General features: G+C 43.1%; 1 protein-coding gene across 2 annotated transcripts in view; it reads left to right on the plus strand.

Moving 5' to 3' along the window:
* Positions 1-15,005, plus strand: part of LOC136857456 (neural proliferation differentiation and control protein 1) — a 711,810-nt gene that overhangs the window by 323,623 nt on the left and 373,182 nt on the right. The window contains exons 2-3 of one of the 2 annotated variants that reach the window (XM_067136126.2): positions 2,127-2,312; positions 5,671-5,946. In XM_067136126.2, coding sequence (XP_066992227.2) covers positions 2,127-2,312; positions 5,671-5,946 — 462 coding nt within the window. The remainder of the gene's footprint in view (positions 1-2,126; positions 2,313-5,670; positions 5,947-15,005) is intronic. The other variant, XM_067136127.2, reaches the window with a different exon arrangement.

The following is a 15,005-nucleotide window of genomic DNA, read 5'->3' on the forward strand; positions in this document are numbered from 1 at the left end:
TTTCTCCATAAGAGCCTGTGTATAGTCGCCATCTTGCGCAACCGCCCCTAGGCCGTCTCCTTAACTCCTATGTCTCCCATGGGCCAGCTTTCTCCATAAGAGCCTATGTATAGCTGCCATCTTGCGCATTAGCCTCTGGGTCAAGCTTTCTCCATAAGAGCCTGTGTATAGTCGCCATCTTGCGCAACCGCCCCTAGGCCGTCTCCTTAACTCCTATGTCTCCCATGGGCCAGCTTTCTCCATAAGAGCCTATGCATAGCGGCCAACTTGCACAGTAGCCCCTGCGCCAGCTCCGGTCTTTTTCCCCTACAACAGATGGTTATGAAAATAGGATTTTTAGGCCAAGGCCCGTGGGGCATGTCGTGCATGTCACTTCATGGTAGGTAACGGCAAAGACTAAAGAACCATTTTACTCTTTTCGGTAGGTCAGATATTAAGGGAGTATCATCAATGTCAGAGCGCCACGCAAGTGGTCATAGATACAATATGCAATCTGAGTACCACTGTTAATTTCGCACAACTTCAGGCCAGAAACTGTACCGTACTATAAATCCGGAAATCTTCCTCAGTGTCTCTCGAATTTGTTCAGCTTCATCATATTTTCGTTACTGCCCCGGGCTGTCGTAGGAAAATATAATTTTAACATGTCGCATTAAACGTGTGAATACAGCCATCCTACTTCGCATAAGTTCCTAAAGGAAACTGTAAATTCCCGTGCGAAGAAGGGGTACAAATGCTAATCTATATATATAAAATTGGATGTTGTTATGTTTGAAGCTAATAGACTCAAAAACTACTGGACCGATTTCGCTAAAATGTTCACAGTTTATTCTTATTACATCTGAGAAGGATTATGAAGTGGTTTGAACGAAATGTGATTGATAGTTTGGCACTAAGGGGTAAAAAAAATGAAATAGGGGAAGATAAGCAAACCGCAAGACAAGTCCGATCAGCGGGTTGCCTACCCAACAGTATGTGAAGATTATGATGTGTTCCTTAAAACTTATTTCTGCTTTTATCAAATAGCGTGAGGGCAGGACACCCCTCCCAGACCAAGGGGAGAGGGTAAAATTTAAAAGTATCGAAAACGACCGATATTGGTGTCGTATCCATAGTTTTCGGGATCACTGAGATGAACTATGACACTAAACATGTTGTTTAAGTCAAGTTCATCCCGAATAGCACCCCTAGGGGTGGGGTTGAAAGGGGGGTGAATTATTAATCTATCCATAGTTTTCTGGGTCGCTGAGATGAACAACGTGAACGCAAAAATGGCTCCCAGATCAGTTATGAAACTCCATTTAAGAGTAATCACCTAGGTAGGGCCTATGTCCCTAGAGGCCATGACGAGTGCACATCTTGTACTCCTTGAAGAACGTTTTGTTGTGTACGGGTCGATGTGTGTGAGCAATTGAATGTAGTATTAGCACCGTAAGTAGAATCAAGTGTTTGATAAGTTTAACTGCAGTTTATAATTGTAGCATAACTATTCATATTAGACAATATCTTGCTTGCTTTTTCTGTCTGCGAGTAGTTGCAATAGAAATCTGTATACTGACTGGAGGGTGATTGGGAATTAAAACGAGACTATGGAATGAGTATGTGGGAAAGTGGGTGTGAGATTTCATACAGATCACCCATTTTTATATATGCTGAGGTAAATAAATATACACAGGCAGGACAACGTCTGTCGGGTTTTGCTAGTTTTATATAAAACGTGAAAATCTTTAACCCTTAAACACACGCATATGGGGTGGAATCCATCCCAGGTCATTTTATTTCCTAGTGAAATGTACAAATAAATTTTCTGTGCTCTCCCCGCTGTTGTACCTTTCTGGCTGGATCGCGCAGAAATAGTCATTCTTACATAATCCATCTAAAAATCTCCAGTTAATACAGTAAATCATGTTTTACAATACACTGATATGTGGGGTGGAAAGCACCCACACGCGTGTGTCTGCGTCCTAAGATCTGGCGCGTGTGCTTGAGGGTTAACTACTTTATTTTGGCCCAAAAGAAAAAAATATACATTTAGCCTAAACTGGACGCACAAGACGCTGTGTTAATTTCAGAGATGATGATGTCTTCTGTGCATTGATGATGACATCTTTTTCCGTATGTTCCAGAGGTGACCCAGGAGGAGGTAATGGAGGAACTGGAGCGCCTTATCCAAGAACAGCAGGCCCCTGAACGACAACAGGCCCTTGAACGGTTCAGTTACCATTTCCCCGAGTACACAGGCGAAGGGTCCCGCTTCGCTGTTGGGCCTTCAAATCCGCGGTATTACAAAGACTTCAACCGCTTCGGAACAGGTGAGACAATTTCATTTTTTATAACTACAAGTTTAATGGAAGCCAGAGGGGCTGTCAGGACCAGATTTTCAGTATGTGTCAAGTTATGTAAAAATGCTCTGTGAGGAATAGTCATTTATGTTACTTCCTTAGATCTAGAAGATAGCATGAAGATACATATTTATCGTACTAGGGGATTATGGAATTAGAGGTAGGCTATTACAGGCAATCAAATGCAATGGAGGAGCTCCGGGCAAGAAACGCGTATGGGCTAAAAGTTGATTTTAAGAAAACAGGTGAAATTTTTGCTGTGGATGAACTTTGGTGTTCCTGCGAAAAATAACTTTTATTTTTAACAAAATGGTTATGTGAGATGCAGCTGATTAATTTAATTTAATATAAGGAGGAAAGCCTCTCTTAGTTATCCTAAAGGCAAGTTTAACTACAGGTGTTATGGGTCCTTTGTGTGCAGAACTATTTCTATACGACTGGGACTTAATTATTCCGTGTTACTTGGTAGTAAATCTGTGTATAGGCATGACATATCTAGACAAAGTAGTACATCATCTTATACTCAATACCGTAATATTGCTAATTTTATGATTTAGTCAATCAACACTAATATTCTATTTACTTTTAGTAGTTGTGTTCTTTCTCTTTCTTTCTCAATCTGCTTACCCTCCGGGTTTTTTTCCTCGGATTCAGCGAGGGATCCCACTTCTATCGCCTCAAGGGCAGTGTCCTGGAGCGTGAGACACTGGGTCGGGGATACAACTGCGGAGGATGACCAGTACCTCGCCCAGGTGGCCTCACCTGCTATGCTGAACAAGGGCCTTGGTGGGGATGGGAAGATTGGAAGGGATAGACAAGGAAGATGGAAGGAAGCGACCGTGGTCTTAAGTTAGGTACCATCCCGGCATTTGCCTGGAGGAGAATTAGAAAACGAAGGAAAACCACTTCCAAGATGACTGAGGTGGGAATTGAACCCACCTCTACTCAGTTGACCTCCCGAGGCTGAGTGAACCCCGTTCCAGTCCTCGTACCACTTCTCAAATTTCGTGGCAGAGCCGGGAATGGAACCCGGGCCTCCGAGAGTGACAGCTAATCACACTAAGCACTACACCACAGAGGCGGACAGTAGTTGTGTTTCTGATTTAATTACGGACTAAATTTATTTAAATTTTAAATTGTTCCCACAGCTGCCACAAAGGCTATGACTTCGTTACTAATGTTGCTTAGGTGTGAAACCCTTCTTTATACAAATTGAATAGTCAAAGTAAGAAAGGAATTGAGAAAGAGAGAAATAGAAATGTGCTAATTTAGTGTTCTCAAGTACAGGGTCTCTCATATAAACTCGGACCGAGCGCACGGTGTATGTACTCTGCGCTACGGCAGCTGCAGTATGGGAGGCGCGCTTATCAGCCTGCACGTGTTCGACCCGGGAAGCTTAGGTCACCAGTCTGAATCTCAGCTGTTAATATGGCGAGACAGTTATCACCGCAACACCGTATTTTCGTATGTGAAATATATGTTAAGTACGAGTCGGCTCGATGGGAACGTGATGCATTTCTTCAGCAATTTCCTGGGTAGTGCCACCTTCACGAGCATAGATTCACGTAATTGTAAATAAATCTGTAACGATTGTGAAAAACCAGCTAACTGTTAATGTACCTCCTAACCATTATTTTCCTTAAGACTGATCATGGCTCTCAGCCACGTACAGATATGCACTCCATCAGAACAATTGCCCTTGTGTTCATATTCCTATGCCTATGTGTACAGGAAAATGAAACTTACATGCATTATACTGTAGGAGGGAATCATGCATTCATTTCTGCAGCAGGCCTATGCTACAAGGTACTGTATGTAAGGTTCATTTTTCTGTACTCATCAGCATATGAAAATGAACACGACAATAATTGTTCTGATGGACTGCATATCTGTACGTGGCTGAGAGGCGTGATCAGTCTTAAGGAAAATAATGGATAGGAGGTACATTGACAGTTGCCCGGTTTTTCACAATCGTTAGAGACATTTGAAACTGCTGGCTCGGTCATCAATAAAAACATGCGCGCACAAGAACAGTCTTAACAGAGGAAAAGCTAGATGACATTGGTGCGAATCTTGAACGGTCACCAAATAAATGACTCACAAAATTAGCACAAGTAAGGGTTTCGATTTCTTCTGCATACAGAGCTATAAAACTGTTACACATCAAACCGTACAGGTTTACACGGCCCCATTGTTTAAAACCTGCTAATCCGGCCATAAGAGTGAGGTATTGTGAGTGGTATCTTGCATCATTGAATGATCGTTTATTCATCTCACAACTTGTGTTCTTTTTGGATGAGGCCTGGTTTCATCTTAGTCGTGTGAACAGTCATAACTCTCGGTATTGGTGAGCAGAAAATCCTAATGGGGTTTATGAAGTCCCTCATTATGATAGGAGGGCCCCGTGGTGTAGGAGTAGCGTGCCTGCCTCTTACCCGGAGGCCCCGCGTTCGATTCCCGGCCAGGTCAGGGATTTTTACCTGTACCTGAGGGCTGGTTCGAGGTCCACTCAGCCTACGTGATTACAATTGAGGAGCTATCTGACTGTGAGATAGCGACCTTGGTCTAGGAAGACAAGAATAACGGCCGAGACGATTCGTCGTGCTGAACACACGGCACCTCGTAATCTGCAGGCCTTCGGGCTGAACAGCGGTCGCTTGGTAGGCCAAGGCAGGGCTGTTGTATCATGGGTTTGGTTTGGTTTTTCATTATGATAGGAACATTATGTTTGGTGTGCTGTTAGTGCAAGACGAATAATTGGGCCTATCTTTTCCGAGACGACAGTAAATGCAGAGAGGTACCAAGATGACATTTTGATGCCGTTCTTCCATCACTTAACGGAAGAAGAAAAATCACGTTGGTGGTTTCAACAAGATTCAGCCCGTGCTCATACAGCAGAAGATTCTCTTTTTACAATCTCGGAAGTGTTTGCAGACAGAATATCAGCGCTGGTCTATATCCCGCTCGTTCTCCAGATCTAACAGTGCGAGAGTTTTTTTTCTTTTTTTGCTATTGGCTTTACGTCGCACCGACACAGATAGGTCTTATGGCGACGATGGGACAGGAAAGGGCTCGGTCACTAGAGATCTATCAACATTATTTCTGTTTGTTTTTAATATTCCCTCGATTCTATTCCAAGTGATGCAAAAATCGCCCAGTGTTCTATTATTAACTTGGTTGTTTGGATTTCGCGGGTGTAATAGCTAACTGTTCCCAGTGGATGTTGAATTTTTGTAATGAAATGCTTCGTCCTTGTTGTTCGATTTTCTTTTACTCTAAGGAATAAAGTAGTTTTCTGACTAACGAGTGCCTGCCACTTTTGTTCCAGAAGCTGATCAAGTAGTACCCGATGTATTCCCTCGGGATCGTCCGTCATCTCCTTCCACTAAAGAGCAGCGCGAGTTCGTGACGAACGATGATGAAGGAGACGACATAGAGGAAGAGGAGGAGGACGAAGGTATGAAGCCCCCGACGCCGTCCCCGTCTCCCGCGCCGCCTCCGGAGGAGCGCGACGAGCAGAGGTCGCACGCGTCGCTCGTGCAGGTGGTGGATCGGAGACCCGTAGCAGCTGAGCCCATCGACAACTCCGACCTCTACTTCATAGGTGTGTATCGTCCCTCTACATGGGTGTATATACAGTGTGACCCGGAAGTCTGTTAACATTTGACGAGGCAATGCTTCATGGAGTAGTGGAGGTATTGAGACAACAATTGACACATATGATTGGCATGACATGGGGTTTTTTGACATCAAAATAAAGTACACAAAATGACCAACTGATGGCGCTTCAGGCGATACGCAAGCAATGATTAGCATAACAACTGAGGTGTAACAAAGACGATGTTCTTCATAGCACATGCTCAACATGTCGGCCGTCGTTCATCAACAATACCTACTGTATAGTCAAGAGTCAATGTTGTGAACAGCACTGTACAGCATATCCGTAGCTATGGTGAGCAAATGCCGTTGGATGTTGACTTTTAGCATCCCTACTGAGGCGTTTGACTTCGCGGTAGACTTGTGACTTCAGGTAACTCTACAACCAATAATCACACGGATTGAGGTCGGGGGAGTGGGGAGATCAAGCATGACATGTCGCGATTGCAGGCGCAGCTGACGCCCTCTACCACGACAGCTCCATTTATACCGTACACGGGTCTCATGCGGCATCACTCAAGTGTTGCTGTCCAGCGCCATCTGTTAGCCTGTTTGTGCACTCGTTGTTGGTGTCAATAAAACCGCGCCACGAAGAAGAATGTTATTTCTTGAAGTTCTCTTCAACCATTGTAGATTCTTAAAATACGCCGTGACGTTCTCGATGAGTTCTTCAACGTTTCGAACATGATTTAGGTGGTAATAGATTAGAATGCAAAATTCCTGAGGCTGTATGTCGTTCCACATCAAGGAAACAACAAGGTTGTCATATCGCAGAGCATCATTTAATTTCAAGATAAAAGTGCGAGCAAACTAAGCTGAAAATTATTTTAGAGGGGGACTACTTAGGTTTTTACAGCAACAATCGTAAACTACGGCACATACAAAACCTCAGTATTGAGATTCAAAGCTAATTGGGTGAGAAAATAAACAGATAATTTTTATAGAATCGGGAAGGGAGGAGGGTGTGCAATTAATTGCATTTAATAAATTTGCCAACTCCGGGTACTACTGTGCCGTCGTACCGCCCCACGAAAAGAATGGTAAAAATAAAATGCGCTTAAGAAAAAACAGCTAAATAACATAACCAAGCACAGATAAAAAGCATACGAATTTCTGTATCAGTGCAAGTGATGCACACCACAGCGTCAATAATAACTGCTGTATAGTACGAGGATATTAAAACATACACAAGTAAATAGTTGACTTTAAACTGGTGATTCACAGCGTGTTACATGTGCCAGAGCAACTCGGAAGGAAAATGAAAGCAATGGCTGTTCCCACGATTGTGCTTCCTCCCTGCCAATTATTGGTGAAGTAGACAATGTTTAGTAGTTATTTTAATATCTCAAAAAATGCCTTATCCTTTGTCTCTCTTTCATAATACAATATAAAGTGAATTATAATATTCCTTAATCACTAGGAATTACGGGTATCTAAGAGGGTGTGTGTTCACTCCTTGTAGGTCCATATGAGCAGTGCTGATATCATAACGTGGAATGATCTATAGTAACAAGTACGAGGGCAAGTCAATAAGTATCTGCAATTTTGCTCTAATTGTCTGTAGGTTGGCTCTGTGGCGTTGTGTGCTCACCAGCCGCTAGATGGCACCGTTGTCTACATCTGCTGTAGGCTTCAGCGTTATCAGATCAGTACAGCTTGCGCTGTTGTGACGTAAAGATGGTCGCGGTGCTCTCTGTTTGCACCAAGGAAGAACAACAGAACCATGGCTAATGTGCATATGGTTTGCTACCTCATCAACAGTCACTCGTCTGTTATTCAGGATCATATCACGCACTTGTTCAATATTGGCATCAGTTACGGCTGCAGATGGATGCCCGGATCTTTCCTCGGCCTTCGCGCTCGTGCGACCCCTTTCGAACTGTTCAGTTCACTGGTGAACACTTCGCTGTGGCAAAACATTGTCCCTGTATTGTTCTGAAAGTCTTCTATAAATTTTCGCTCCGGGTACACCCTCCGACCACGAATTACGGAACGTTGTTCCTCCTTGGTGTAAACAGTGTGTGGCACGGCCATCTTTATGTCGCAACAATACAAGCTGTACTGATCTGATAATGCTGAAACCTGCCACACACGTAGACAACGGTGACATCTAGCGGCTGGTGAGCACTCAATGCCATAGAGCCAACCTAAAGACATTTACAGCAAAATTGCAGATATTTATTGACTTACCTACGTATATTTTAGGCTACAGAGCGGTTCTGCTATGAGATATGCATAAGCATGAGGGTTACGGCTTCTCAGAACCCCTAGCATTTATGTTATTCTCGCTATATTCTGAAAGAGCGGACCAGATGACACTTCCTACTAACCAAATTAGTTTGCGTTACTCTCTAGTGTCTCTAATGTCTATTAATACTAATCAAAACGAGAAACAGAGGTCGTGGGCCTCGCAAACACACTACTCTGCGAGTTGTAAGAGAACGAGAGTAACAAGGATGAATGTGATTCAGCATTGCCACCGGGCGAGATGGCCGTGCGGTTAGGGGCATCCGGGAGATAGTGGGTTCGAATCCCCACTGTTGGTAGCCCTGAAGATGGTTTTCCGTGATTTCCCATTTTCACACCAGGCAAATGATGGGGTTGTACCTTAATTAAGGCCACGGCCGCTTCCTGTCCCATCGTCGCCATAAGACCTATTTGTGTCGGTGCGACGTAAGGCAAATAGAAAAAAAAGTGGTTGCCAAATCACACGCCCATGTCACCTCAGGGGTTACAATTCAGAGGCCGTGCTAGTCATATAAGTGAGTATACAGTACTTACGAGGGAAGTACCCCAGCTCGAACGGCTAAAACCGGCTGGAAGAGCGCTCAACACACGAAGATATGTCTGTTCTTCTACCAATCAAGGGCATTTATCTGTAAAACCCCGCATTAGTGTACAATCTTTGTTTGGAAGTTATGGCGTACAAAGATTGCAGAAACACAATTCGCAGCAGAAAGTACCATGCAACAGGCACTTCGGACTATTATAGTAACAAGAAACAGATGTGGTGCAGTATCATCTGGCAAAAGGTTGAACACGTGCTTGCAACAAGAACTCTTAACACATGCAGTACCGTGTTGACCTAGTCACAACAGAAGATACTGTGTTGTCCTTTATTCGACGTTGAAGTGTAAATGTGGAGTTTCAATGAAGTGATTAAAACACAGCGGAATGGAACAGTATGCACACTTAACGAGGGCAACATGTAGACATACTACATTACTTAGAATGGTACCGCATTGCAATAGTCCAAACTCAAATGCCACGGTGATCATATTATCAAACAAAGCAAGAGGAACATCCACATCATAACCTGCTCTTTGCCATACGTATGTTAACATAGGTCTGTATCTCGGTGCAGATAGTTGGTTGTGGATGACGGAGTGAAGACGGATGATGAAGGATCGATCATGTAACGTGGCCTGCGTGGTATCTATTTGCAAACGGACAAAATCAACAAGACATCTGACATAGAGCTTGTACTCCTTAAAAAAAATATCCATCCAGAGGTTGACAGTATTTGGATGTCTTTGGTGGCAATATCTTTAATGTAATATCTTTATTTGGAAAACATTCTTCAATGACGTTGTAGTCTTTGTGTCCTGACCAGGAATCGCAAAGTAATAGACCTCTCTCACCAACATGTTCAGCGAGGACCGGATTAAAGAAGTTCTTCATACGGTCTTTAGTCATTTTTCCACTTTTACTCGCTTCAACATGGATGTTCCATGGACACATTGCTCTCAGTTTCTTTTCAACCTGCGGACCAAACTTTCCATCCTTTTCCTGCAGACAAATGTAAAGCTTGTTCGCTAATTTGCCATTCATGGACACAGTCTCATCAATTGTGTAACTATGCGTAGAACTAGGCACAGAGTGTACCAGACCAACTGTTGATTTCTCCCCTCTGCTTGAAAGTGTTGCAGAAGGTGTTAGTTCATAAAAAATATTGGCTCTGATCACCATTCCACATGCATTCCTTCATTGTATTCCCGTCTTGAATAGATGTGTTCACGTCTGCCACATCTGTTTCTGCTGTTTGTATAATAACATGCTCTTCTTCAATCTCTTTGTGAACCATGAACATACTGGTATGTCTGGACGGAATATTATATTCGCCTTTGAAAGCCCTGACAAAATGCAACAATGCTTTAAAATTGTCCTGAGAAACTGCTCTAACGGCCTCCAGAGCCCACGCTTGAATATGCCAGTAGTGACCACTGATCCATTATCTCTAGGTCTGTCAAATTGTGCTTTTACAGACTCTTTTAAGGGCTTCAATTTTAATCTTTTCTTTCCCTTGAACAGGCCTGGGTCTTGCCTTTTGCGCGTCACATAATCTAAAATTACCTTGCAGTTTGATTTCGACCCTAATGCACCTATAACGCTTCATTAGTTTCTGATAAGAATTGTAACTGCGATTATAATAATCCTCATAAATGTTGTCCAATTTCGGCCATCAGTACTTCGTATCACACTTGTTCGTATACGTTTTGGGGGTGAAGGAGCGAATTCACTGTCACGTGTAGTTCCTTCCGTTGCTGGATTATCGGTACGGTTGGAACCCTCATACTTCTGTGCTGTTTCTTCTACGCCGTCCGCCTCACAGTCACCATTACTCTCGAATGTGTTTGTACGTAGTTCTGTTACAGATCCATTGTATTTCTGCGCTATGATATCATATAACATGCATGGAAATGGCCGATCCTCCACTCCACTTACATCTTCACTATCCAATATGTAGCGTCGGCATACCTTTTCGCTCAGCAATTTCACAACACTCACAGGGTTGATTGACTTCCACCTACCCATGTCGAGTGTTTGTGTGTGCACTATACTATGACACACTGCAACTGACCAACAGGCATTGCGTGTACAGCTCCAATGCAGCGCGGCCTGTGCGCTGACTGTCAGATGGCGCTGGCGACCGAACACGTACGTTTACAGATGAACGTTCTTGATAGCTATTGACATAGGTACAACTGTATATATTAAGCCCATTTTCTGTTGGTTTTAGCTGTTCAAGCCGGGATACTTCCCTCGTTAGAATTTCTTTTGACAAAAATAGTCGGTAATTCCATCCGCACTGAACAGCGTCTCATGAGGTACTATACTCTTAGATACAAACATCAGTATTGACAAATAATGAACCAGGTAAAAATCCCTGACCTGGCCGGGAATCGAACCCGGGACCTCCGGGTAAGAGGCAGGCACGCTACCCCTACACCACGGGGCTGGCGCACTAGATCAGTAGCGCCAACAGAAAAAGGCCGATCTATTGTAACTATAACAACTAGTTTTTTCTATGTACACTAGGTCAGTAGCGTCATCAATAACCCCAGACTATTATAACTATAGGAACCAGTTTTTGTCTACATACACCAGGTCAGTAGTGGCATCAACAACTCGACACTGTTGTAACTGTAGCACCCAGTGTTTGTCTGTGTACCCTAGGTCAGTAGCGTAATCAACAAACCGACACAGTTGTAACTGTAGCAACCAGACTTTGTCTACGTACAATAGGTCTGTAGTGCCATCAACAACCCCACACTATTGTAACTATAGTAACCAGGGTTTGTATATGTATAATATGTCAATAACGTCATCAACAACCGGGACTATTGTAACTACAGTAAGCGATGTTTTTATATTTACACTAGGTGAGTAACGTCATCAACAATCCGACACTATTGTAACTTAGCAACCAGTGTTTATGTACACTTGGTCAGTAGCGTTATCAACAGCCCGACACTACTGTAAATATAGCAACCAGTGTTTGTCAATGTACACTAGGTCAGTAGCGCCATCAGTTTCCCACACTAGTGTAACTATACCAACCAGTGTTTGTCTTTGTACACTAAGTGAGTAGCGTCATCATTTCCCGACACTATAGCAACCAGTGTTTGTCAATGTACACTAGGTCAGTAGCACCATAAATTTCCCACACTATTGTAACTATATCAACCAGTGTTTGTCTATTTACACTAGGTTAGTAGCGCCATCAATTTCCCACACTATTGGAACTACAGCAACCATTGTTTGTCTGTGTGTACTGGGTCAGTAGCGTCATCAGTTTCCAACACTATAGCAACCAGTGTTTGTCAATGTACACTAGGTCAGTAGCACCATAAATTTCCCACACTATTGTAACTATATCAACCAGTGTTTGTCTATGTACACTAGGTCAGTTGCGCCATTAACAACCCGACACTGTTGTAACCATAGCAACCAGTGTTGGTCTATGTACACTAGGTGAGTAAAGTCGTGAACAACCCGACACTTTAGCAACCCATGTTTGTCTATGTACACTGGGTGAGTAGCGTCTCAGTTTCCCGACACTATAGCATCCAATGTTTGGCTATGTACATTAGGTCAGTAGCGTCATCAACAACCCAACACTATTGTAACTATAGCAGCCAGTGTTTGTCTGTGTACACTAGGTCAGTAGCGACATCAATTTCCCGACACTATTGTAGCTATAGCAACCAGTGTTTGTCTATGTACACTAGGTCAGTAGAGTCATCAACAACCCGACACTGTTGTAACTATAGCAACCAGTGATTGTCTATGTACACTAGGTCAGTAGCGTCATCAATTTCCCGACGCTATTGCAACCAGAGCAACCAGTGTTTGTCTATGTACACTAGGTCTGTACTGTCATCAATTTCCCGACACTGTTGTACCTATAGCAACCAGTGTTTGTCTATGTACACTAGGTCAGTAGCGTCATCAATTTCCAGACACTGTTGTACCTATAGCAACCAGTGTTTGTCTGTGTACACTAGGTCAGTAGCGTCATCAATTTCCCGACGCTATTGCAACCAGAGCAACCAGTGTTTGTCTATGTACACTAGGTCAGTAGCGTCATCAATTTCCCGACGCTATTGCAACCAGAGCAACCAGTGTTTGTCTATGTACACTAGGTCAGTAGCGTCATCAATTTCCCGACGCTATTGCAACCAGAGCAACCAGTGTTTGTCTGTGTACACTAGGTCAGTAGCGTCATCAATTTCCCGACGCTATTGCAACCAGAGCAACCAGTGTTTGTCTATGTACACTAGGTCTGTACTGTCATCAATTTCCCGACACTATTGTAACTGTAGCAACCAGTGTTTGTCTGTGTACACTAGGTCAGTAGCGGCATCAACAACCCGACACTGTTGTACCTATAGCAACCAGTGTTTGTCTGTGTACACTAGGTCAGTAGCGTCATCAATTTCCCGACGCTATTGCAACCAGAGCAACCAGTGTTTGTCTATGTACACTAGGTCTGTACTGTCATCAATTTCCCGACACTATTGTAACTGTAGCAACCAGTGTTTGTCTGTGTACACTAAGTCAGTAGCGTCATCAGTTTCCCGACACTATTGTAACTATAGCAACCAGTGTTTGTCTACGTACACTAGATCAGTAGCGTAATGAATTACCCGACTCTGTTGTGACCATAGCAACCAGTGTTTTTCTATGTACGCTAGCTCGGTAGCGTCATGAACAACCCGACACTTTTGTAAGTATACCCGTGTTTGTCTATATACACTAGGTGAGTAGCGTCATCAATTTTGCGACACTATAGCAACCAGTGTTTGTCTATATACACTAGGTCAGTAGCGTCATCAACAACCAGACACTTTTGTAACTATAGCAACCAGTGTTTGTCTATATACACTAGGTCAGTAGCGTCATCAATTTCCAGACACTATAGCAACCAGTGTTTGTCTATATACACTAGGTGAGTAGCGTCATCAATTTCCCGACACTATAGCAACCAGTGTTTGTCTATATACACTAGGTGATTAGCGTCATCAATTTCCCGACACTATAGCAACCAGTGTTTGTCTATATACACTAGGTGATTAGCGTCATCAATTTCCCGACACTATAGCAACCAGTGTTTGTCTATATACACTAGGTGAGTAGCGTCATCAATTTCCCGACACTATAGCAACCAGTGTTTGTCAATGTACACTAGGTGATTAGCGTCATCAATTTCCCGACACTATAGCAACCAGTGTTTGTCTATATACACTAGGTGAGTAGCGTCATCAATTTCCCGACACTATAGCAACCAGTGTTTGTCTATGTACACTAGGTCAGTAGCGTCATCAACAACCCGACACTGTTGTAACTATAGCAACCAGTGTTTGTCTATGTACACTAGGTCAGTAGCGTCATCAATTTCCCGACACTATAGCAACCAGTGTTTGTCTATATACACTAGGTGAGTAGCGTCATCAATTTCCCGACACTATAGCAACCAGTGTTTGTCTATGTACACTAGGTCAGTAGCGTCATCAACAACCCGACACTATAGCAACCAGTGTTTGTCTTTATACACTAGGTGAGTAGCGTCATCAATTTCCCGACACTATAGCAACCAGTGTTTGTCTATGTACACTAGGTCAGTAGCGTCATCAACAACCAGACACTTTTGTAACTATAGCAACCAGTGTTTGTCTATGTACACTAGGTGAGTAGCGTCATCAATTTCCCGACACTATAGCAACCAGTGTTTGTCTATGTACACTAGGTCAGTAGCGTCATCAACAACCCGACACTATTGTAACGATTGTTTATCTATGTACACTAGGTGAGTAGCGTCATCAGTTTCCCGACACTATAGCAACGGGTGTTTGTCGATGTACACTAGGTCAGTAGCGCTATCAACAACCCGACACTGTTGTGACTATAGCAACCATTGTTTGTCTGTGTACACTAGTTGAATAGCGTTATCTTCTCACTTTGCGCTTTCTTCCTGTAACTAAGAGCTCTAGGAAGTCTCGTATCGAGTGAACCGCTAATTTGAGTCAGTGCAGAGTGTCACGGGCCTCGTTCCAAAATTAAATTCTTGAACTGGCTGGAAAACGTACGAACCCATACACCTCAGGGCTGGTCAATAATAATAATAATAGTAATAATAATAATAATAATAATAATAATAATAATAATAATAATAATAATTTTATTATTATAATATTTACTAGGCATAGAATGTCTCTCGTTTTT

Source organism: Anabrus simplex, chromosome 1 (assembly GCF_040414725.1).
Source record: "Anabrus simplex isolate iqAnaSimp1 chromosome 1, ASM4041472v1, whole genome shotgun sequence".
NCBI classification, from domain to species: Eukaryota; Metazoa; Arthropoda; class Insecta; order Orthoptera; family Tettigoniidae; genus Anabrus; species Anabrus simplex.